The sequence below is a fragment of the Lotus japonicus genome, chromosome 4 (assembly GCF_012489685.1).
Source record: "Lotus japonicus ecotype B-129 chromosome 4, LjGifu_v1.2".
In the NCBI taxonomy this organism is placed as follows: domain Eukaryota; kingdom Viridiplantae; phylum Streptophyta; class Magnoliopsida; order Fabales; family Fabaceae; genus Lotus; species Lotus japonicus.
Window position 1 is genome coordinate 10,237,667 of NC_080044.1, and position 8,862 is coordinate 10,246,528.

Below are 8,862 nucleotides of genomic sequence, written 5' to 3' on the forward strand. Positions count from 1 at the left end.
TATATGATTTGGAGGAATTTAGCATACACAAATAGAAGCTTGTGTAAGGTTACACAAGTGCTTTTTGACCTATGATAGCAGGTTTAGCAGGTTTTTTAAAAAAAAAACCAAAAAAACATAAATATTAGTACATTAGTTAATAAAGAATTAGGTTAATTATTCAATAGTTAAAAAAAGGTTAATTATTCAACATGTTCTTCCTTGCTATCAACATTGCTCTACCAGATCATCCCTATCCAGAAACACAACCCAGAAACATTTAAGTTCTTCTTCCTCCTCCATCACCCCACCACCCCAACCATCACCAATCATCAACATTTTCATCAAAAAATTCATTCTTTCATCATACCCATTTCTCAATTTCTCCCATTTTCATCATAATCATATCTTAAAATACATGCTTTTAAACAAATTGAGAACATAACAAACAACTGATGTATAAGTATAATATACCCATTTCTCAATTTCAATTGCAGAAGAGGATTGAAAAAGAAGAGAATTGCATAAAAGAGAAGATTCTATTCAATTTCAATTCCATTCCTCAAACGTGTACTTCCTCAAGCTTCAATTTACCCTTGATCTCAGCCGTCCACTTGATGTTCTTCGTCGCCAGTGCCACACTCTTCAACTTGCTCCCCAGAAACCCACTCACCTCCAACTACATCGCAACCCACCCCCACCCCCTCCCCAGAAACCCAACTGCAACCCACCCACCCTCACCCACAACCCCACCCGGAAACTCAACTGCAACCCACCCCACCCTCACCCCCAACCCAAATCAGAGATAAAGGTGGGATCTTTGAACCCCAGAACCCCAAAGCAAACCCAAGAATAAAAGTCCTTACCTTTCTTCAAGATCCATCATTTGGGGTTTAGATCTTTCCCTCTCAACTGGAAAAACCCCAACCCTGAAGATTAGATCACCTCCAACCCATTACCCAGATCTGGGCAAGAAGCATATAAACTAGTTACTCAGCGTCGACGACGGCGAAGAGGAAGATATCGTAGGATCGGTGGCGAACTCGCCGGATCTGTCTTCTTCCCCAGTTCATGAAGTAGGTGTGGCAGCCAAATTGATGAGGAGGAGGCTTCAATTTTGGTGAGGAACGAGAAAACCACACCGGTCTTTGTTCATAAAAGTCCATCTTTATTTTTTAGGATTTTTATCCCTAATAAATGTTGATTTTCACCCTCTTTGTTCTTAAAAAAAATCATACCGGTCTTGGAGATTGTAATTTTGATTCTGGAGAAATAATTGACTTAGTATTTTTTAATGTAAATGTTAATTACTGTTTTAATGATTATTAATAAATATGTTTTTTGATTTTTTTTAAAAACTTATTATAGTAGGTCAAAAGCATGGTGTGTAACTATGCACAAGTTTTTACTTGTGCATAGTAAATTTTTCCATATGATTTGATTGATAAAAAAGAGAGAAATAAATAGAATGGAGGTGGAAAAAAAGTGAAGTGGTGTGTATATATCATAACTCATACTAATTCAGTGATTAACTCTTTATCTCATAGTAAATGCTAAAACTTCTCTTAATGCGCGTTAATCTACTCTCTATTTTCTAATTATCCTAGGTTCATTTAATAGATTGTTCATCGTTTGGACACGGGTGTGGCAAGTAGTGCCACTCCGTGGCATACCTCATCAGCATGTGTGTTCGCCAGTTTTTTTTTTTTGATAAGCAAGTGAAATATATTGAAGAGAAGTACAAGGGGTACTTCAACCCAATACAAAAAGAAAGAAGGGAAAGAATAGTACAATGTAGCAAGTTACATCAACAAAGTAAAATAATGATCCCCACTAATAGAAGAACCCACCACCCACCCCCTTCTAGGAGAAAGGTTATAGAGATCAGGTCTCATTAAAACCTTACCAGGAAAAACCCCATTGGGAAAACCTAGTGAAGGAAAAAGAGTACTAGAAATCTATAACCAAGAGGAAATCTCAAAGGAGTTCAAAACACAAGAAGCACAAAATCTAAAATTAGTGCAATTCCACTGCACGCACCAATCCCATTAGCTTTGCAATAGACAAGGCCCAACAACATGCCATGATCCCTTTTAAGTATGCACAGCACAGCCAACAATCCAAGAAATTCCTTCACAAATAGATGAGTAGCAATCCAACATCCTTCCTCGTAGCAACAATGAGAATTATGCAGGTCCCACCAACATGGAAAAATCATAAACAACAAGACCAGTAATGCTTTTCACACAAATTGCACATGACCCAACCGGAAGCAACTCACAGCAACATTCTAATGACAGTAAAAAATCATGAAATTATAGGATTGCACAACATGCAATTGGCTCACCCAACCAATCAGAAATTGTATGATGGAACCTTCTATGCTTAGCTTTTAACCAAAGCCAAGCTTTGTTTCTAGCTTGATCAAAAGCCTGTTCTGGCGTCGAATGCTCCTAACGAAAAATAAACCCATTCCTAGATATCCAAATCTGCCAAATAACTGCCACCCAAATTACTGCGAGGCCTTTCTTCATTGAGCCTGAACCAACACCGATAAACTGCTGGAAATGATCTCTAGCAAGTGCAGGGGGAACAAAGAGCCAGCCCAACCACCTTAAGGTGAGTGCCCAAACACGCCAAGCAAATGGACAAAATATGAAAAGATGATTTGTATTTTTCTCCTGTATCAAACACAAAGAGCACAGTGAGCTAGCCAATGGAATATTGCGAGCAATAAGATTTACCTTAGACTGAATACGATCAATGAAAACCCGCCAGCACATCGCTAATGCATTTGAAGGGGCCAAGGTCGACCACAGAGTCGTGAAATTTGTATCCATGTCTGATAAATCAAAGTCCATAAGTTTTTCATAAGCAGAGCTTACAAATTAGATCCCATTGCCTTCATAGTTCCAGCGCCATGAGTCTGATTTCCCTCTCACCAATGGAACAGTGGTGATCATCCTCAGTAACTCATTTCTCTGAGATAAAAGATTACCCAAGATTTCTTCAGACCACTTTAAATCCCAGTGCCAATTATTTTCAGTCCACATGCCCATCTCAGCAACCCTGCACATTTGTTGTTCAGAAATAATAAATAAATTAGGAAAGAGTTCACTAAATAAGCCCCCACCAAGCCAATCTTCCTGCCAGAATCGGATATCATCACCTTCACCAATTCTCCTACAAATGCCTTTCTCAAACCAATGGCCAGCAGCTTCCCCCACACATGAATTATTCAAATCTTTCCACTAGACAGATGCCTTAGAGAGCTCGCCATTGCCATATTTGGATTGTAAAATCTGACACCACAGCTGGTTCCTGTTATGAAGAAAACGCCATCTCCACTTTTCTAAAAGCGCAACATTAAAGAGCTCCAAATCTCTCACACCCAATCCGCCCACCACTTTTGGGAAGCAAACTTGGGTCCAACTAACCCAAGAGATCTTCCTCTCCTCCTCATCACCTCCCCACAAGAATCTCATCATAAGCTGTTTACATTTATGTAAAATCCCCTTAGGCATTTTAAAGAAAGAAATGTAATATAAAGGTAAAGCAGTAAGCACACTTTTAATCAAACACAATCTCCCACCAAACGACAACTGTTTCCCTTTCCAACTAGCAAGCCGCCTCCTCAATTTATCCAGCACTGGTTCCCAAGTAGATAGTCTTCAAGGATTAGCACCAACTGGCAAACCCAAATAGACAAAAGGAATGTCCATCCTCCTGCAATTAAGCAAAGCAGCAAAACGCTCCGTAACAGAAACATCAATTGCAACTCCAGCTAGCTTACTCTTATGAAAATTTACCTTCATGCCAGACACCAGCTCAAAGCATCTCAAGATACATTTCAACGACTTTGCTGTCTGTAAACAAGCTCTCCCAAAAAAAAGGGCATCATCAGCAAATTGTAACAGTGCCACATCCACCTTAACCTCCCTACCAATACTGATAGGTTGAAAATTATCAGAGGAAATTGCTTCTCTCAATATACCAGTAAGACCTTCAGCCACGATTAAGAATAAAAAAGGCGCCAAAGGATCTCCCTGCCTGATGCCCTTTTCCATCCTAAATTCATTTGTTGGACTGCCATTCACCAAAACAGAAACATATGAGGATTCAAGACAACCCACAACCCACCTTATCCATACTTCACTGAAGTTCATCTGACGCATCATATATACCAAAAAACTCTATCTAACTGAATCACACGCCTTCTCAAAATCCACTTTTAAAATCAAGGAGAGGATTTTACAGCATTTAGCCTCGTGGAGCACTTCATTTGCAATGACCACACTGTCAAACATGTTTCTTCCCCCAAGAAAAGCAGACTGATTCTCTGCAATCACCTTATGGAGCACAAGCTTTAATCTGGCGGCCAGCAATTTTGTAATGATTTTGTACAGACAACCCACCAAAGAAATAGGTCTGAACTCATTTAAATTCTGTGGGGAATCAACCTTGGGGATAAGAGTAATAAAAGAAGAATTTGTACCTCGAGGCCATCTCCCATTGACAGAAAAATCATCAACCAATCTCTTCACATCAAACTGTAAAAGGTCCCAAAATTCTTTAATAAATTTGAAATTGTATCCATCTGGCCCAGGACTTTTATTGCCATCACAATCCCATACAGCAGCTTTGATTTCCGCCAAGTCAAATTCAGATGTCAGTAAAACATTGTCAACCTGTGATAATTGAGCAAACGGTATACCATCAAGAGTCGGAACAGAGCCACTAGATTCCTTAAATTTCTGCTAAAAGAAATCTTTAATGCCCTCCTTCACAGCAGTAGGATCTTCTTGCCACACATCATCAAGAACAAGGCCATTGATAGCATTAGATCGTCTTCTCCAGTTCACCATTCTGTGGAAGAAACCAGAATTTGCATCACCGTCTTTAAGCCATTGCACCCTAGATTTCTGCCTCAAGAGAGATTCCTGAAGATTTGTCACCCTCCAAAACTCACCCATCAAATCCTTTCTTTCATTAATCTCCTCAACAGAGAGAGCCTGATTTGCTGCAGTAATATCAAGTTCATTCATTCTCCTAACAACTTATTTTTTATGAGAATTTAAGTCCCCAAAAACCTCCGAATTCCACCCTTTTAGGAGACATTTAAATTTTTTCAGCTTCTCCTTTAACATAATAATGCCATCCCCCTCCGAGGCTAACCCACCCCACCTCTCCTCTACAAACTTACGGAATCTGATATCTGAATGCCAACAGTTAAGTACACGGAATGGTTTAGGGCCCCATTCCTGGTTCAGGTGCTTCAATACAACTGGACAGTGATCAGAGATGTCACGATCCAAAATATGTTGGACACTATATGGCCACAGAGCAAGCCATTCAAGCGAGATCAAACATCTATCAAGACGGCTCATCGCCGAGCCATTAGGCCTAAACCAAGTAAACCTTCTTCTAGTCATTGGCACATCAACAAGCCCCATAGAGTGGATAAAGTCATTAAAAAATTCAGTATCTCTTCGCGAATCAGATGTATCATTTGTAATCCCTTTCCTTTCGTTCGGATCTCTAACAAAATTGAAATCTCCAAGAACACACCAACAATCAGCCGCAGATCGCCTTCTGCAGTTCACAAGTTCTCCCCATAACTGACGCTTCTCCTCTGAACTACACGGAGCATAGACATTTATAAATGCATAAGTTTCCCCACTTCCACCCCACTTTCCTTTTAAAAAAATCCATCTAGGATTGCAGTTGCTTTCCTCCACCACAAAGTTCCCTTTCCTCCAAATACACAGTATGCCGCCACCTCTATTTATAGCAGGAGAATACAAATATTCGCACTCCTCATTCCCCTAAAGCCTTTGACAAAAAGTTGCATCAATCAGTCCAATTTTAGTCTCCTGGAAACAGGCAAAATCAATCTTCTCATTGGAAAGAAGATTTCTAATGATTCTTCCCTTTGCACTGCTCCCGATCCCTCTGATATTGTAACTTAGAACTCTTATTAGGACAACTGGTTCATTACCCCTCCAATCTGACCATTTCCTCTTCTAACCCCTTGTTCATCTCTGACCTCCATCTCTACCAACTGTCTAACAATTTCTTCATCACCTCCTTCATATCTCAAACCGAATGATTTACCCAAATTCCATAACTCCCTAGCCTCCTGCTCTCTGTGTCTCATCCAAAAAACCCCATTGCAATTTCGGATACATGTATCTGACATGGATAAGCACATTGAAGAAGATTTCTGTCGACTTGGTGACTTCCCTGATGCGCTACAATGGTTGATTCCTGAATGAGAAGAATGGTTCAAAGGACCCAAGGCAGCCCTAGGAGAAGAGAGCGCCTGATTGCCCTGGGTCAACCCATCTGAATCCACAAGATTTGTTGATGGGTCAAGTGTGCAGTCCTCTGTCGAACGCACAGAGCTACTAGACGAGTCTCCTCCAATAGTATTTGAATTCAGGTCCCCCCTTACACAGGTGCAACACTGCCTCTGGCATCTTCTTCTTCCTCTGTCTCTTCTACAATTTCCGTCCCACTGCCACCATGGTCGTTAGAAAATCCCACAACGCTCTCCCCATCTGGTATGCACGCAGGTGATGGAATTTGGGTATTCTCATCACTTTCTGATTCCACTGGACCTGGTTGGGAAGGCCCAGGAAGAGAACCAAAGCTAAAACCCTGCAATGGGCCAGGGCCCAAAATTGAAAGGGGCCCCTCATTAACCGCACCCTTAGAAACCTCCATGACCGGTGGTAACCAGTTTTGAATCCCCTGATATTCCTCTGTAATATTCAAATTCCGATAATGATTGAAATCATTAACCTCCTGCCTCCCTAAATTCTCTCCATCATTATCTTTGCATTCTCCCATGATTCCAACGTTCCCCTTGGAAACCTGCTGCCCCAATAATGGTTCATTAATATCCAAATTCCCAGTACCCAAAGAAGTTTGAGCGTTGCCCGGAAAGCCACCGTCATCACCGCCGTAATCATCAGCAGCATTAGGGCTTGGCGGCGGGGTATCTACATCAAACCTCGACCACCCAGAGTCGTCACTCTCCTCCGATTCACTCCTGGCACTGTCGTTGAAATTTCTGCAAGCGCCATAACAATCAAGTTCCTCCATTAATCGGATGTTGAATGAGTTCTCCTTAACTGCCATCTTGTAATGAATAAAAACAGGCTGCATGGATGCAGTGCGAATGCAGAGTCTTGCAGCATCAAGCTTTTCGAACTAGGTTGTTTCCCCTGCAATTGCTATTAATTCCCCAATCTCCCTTGTTACAGATTGAAAAAATTTCTCATTCCATAGATTAAGGGGGATACCCTCACACCTTAACCAAATTAATCTTTTCTCTGGCGTAAGGTCGGATCTCCATGGGTAAATTGCAGAGAAATGTTCATCAAACCATTCCCCTGATTGTCCCCAAATTTCATTCACATCTGCTCCTTCCTCCCCTGTTAATAATACCATGTTATCGCCAAGATAACGTGCCCTAACATAGTGCAATCCTCCTGCAAGAACAAACATATCCTGAATGTTGTTTAACAGAGTAACATCCTTAATAATCCCCACCAAACTATTTTGTAGCCATGGTTCCACTTTTTCCTCTATCTCAATTGAACAGCCCTTCCCCAACTCCAGTTCTTTCTCATCAAGAGAAAAACTTGCTGGTTTCTTGATGCTCTTGCCCTTGTTGCCATCCATCAAGGCATTCTTGTAGGAGGAAGATCCACCGCCCCCTCCCTGGATACCATGCTCAATACAAGGCCGTCCCTGTTTCAGGTTGTGCACCGCTGCAACTGCGTGATTCAGCGATTCTGTCCGCCTCCCATCTTGAAATCTCTGCCCCTTAGCTTTCATACCAGTTACCTCATTCTCTTTCTGAAATCTGGGTAAGTTCACATGCAATTTCAAATTGCCAATCAAAATATTATCCAGCCACCTTTCCATATACCTGCAGTCCACCACATCCCAGAATCTGGCGAAGCCAAAACGTAGACCCGCTCGGTTCACCCTGTTAGGAATCACAACCTCCTTAACTTTTCCATACTTTCCAAAAACTCCCCACATAGATTGGGCATCAAAGTTGTCGGGAAAGTGTGAGAAATAGAATGAAGTGACATTCCTCTTTCTTCTTCCTGTAACTGTAATCCAGCCTTGATCTCCATCACTTGCGCCAGCAGCCTTTCCACCATTCTCTCTTCGTCGAATGCTACCCCCTCGACTTCCCGCTCTCTCCCACCCTCTCTCTAGTTTCTCTCTCATGCCTCTCTTATGTGTGTTCGCCAGTGATTGAAGAGTTCTCTTGGTCTTTCCATGCGGCTTTCGCCTTCATTCACTATCCAATTTTTCTTCTTAAATTTTTCTACATTCATCACATGACCTATGATTATATCACTAATATTTTCCCTCTCTCCCTCTTCTAATTTTAACTCTCTAAGTTGAAAAGGTGTGAACCAAATATATAAAATTAATTTCTTTACAATTGAATAAGGACCAAAGACACATAAGACAGGTGTGCTCCATTAAGGAGTTTTGGGTTCTTGTAGTTTGTGTAGTTCATAGGAAGGAACATATGGTTCAGAATTAGACTAACGGCCACTTCACGCAAAGACCAACATGCTCGGGCGAGAAAGTGATTGGTTTAATTTCGGTAGACCTGCTAATTAGTGTGTGTTTATGAGCTTACACTGTCACATGGCCCTGTAACCTGATGATTCAACAAAACAACAACTGCTATGCATTCTGCGTCGCCACTTCACTCTCATCCTCTCTCTCTCTCTCTCTCTCTTGCACGTGTGGTACAGGCCTACCACAGTTTTCTATCCAGTTAAAATATCTCTCAGCCATGCATGTGTGTTTTTGATTATATTTTGGCCATTAACACATTTGTCAAAG

At 41.3% G+C, this 8,862-nt stretch overlaps 2 protein-coding genes across 2 annotated transcripts; both read right to left on the minus strand.

Annotated features, from left to right (window-relative positions):
- Positions 1-4,172: 4,172 nt before the first annotated feature.
- LOC130712263 (uncharacterized) lies at positions 4,173-6,178 on the minus strand. Its single transcript, XM_057562096.1, has 4 exons — positions 5,978-6,178; positions 5,183-5,804; positions 4,767-4,999; positions 4,173-4,667 (listed from the first exon to the last, which is right to left on the minus strand). The coding sequence occupies exons 1-4, from the start codon at positions 6,176-6,178 to the stop codon at positions 4,173-4,175; spliced, it is 1,551 nt and encodes a 516-aa protein (XP_057418079.1).
- A 1,016-nt stretch (positions 6,179-7,194) lies between these two features.
- LOC130712264 (uncharacterized) lies at positions 7,195-8,229 on the minus strand. Its single transcript, XM_057562097.1, has one exon. The coding sequence runs from the start codon at positions 8,227-8,229 to the stop codon at positions 7,195-7,197; it is 1,035 nt and encodes a 344-aa protein (XP_057418080.1).
- Between the last annotated feature and the right edge of the window lie 633 nt (positions 8,230-8,862).

Excerpts from the sequence above, each read along its gene's own strand:
- LOC130712263 (XM_057562096.1), bottom strand. The coding sequence starts at position 6,178 with ATGTCAGATACATGTATCCGAAATTGCAATGGGGTTTTTTGGATGAGA. Across the intron at positions 5,805-5,977 it reads GAAATGGTCAGATTGGAGGG|GGGAATGAGGAGTGCGAATA; the intron begins GTAATGAACCAG and ends CAAAGGCTTTAG. Across the intron at positions 4,668-4,766 it reads GGCAAGAAGATCCTACTGCT|GTTGACAATGTTTTACTGAC; the intron begins GTGAAGGAGGGC and ends CAATTATCACAG.
- LOC130712264 (XM_057562097.1), bottom strand. The coding sequence starts at position 8,229 with ATGAGAGAGAAACTAGAGAGAGGGTGGGAGAGAGCGGGAAGTCGAGGG.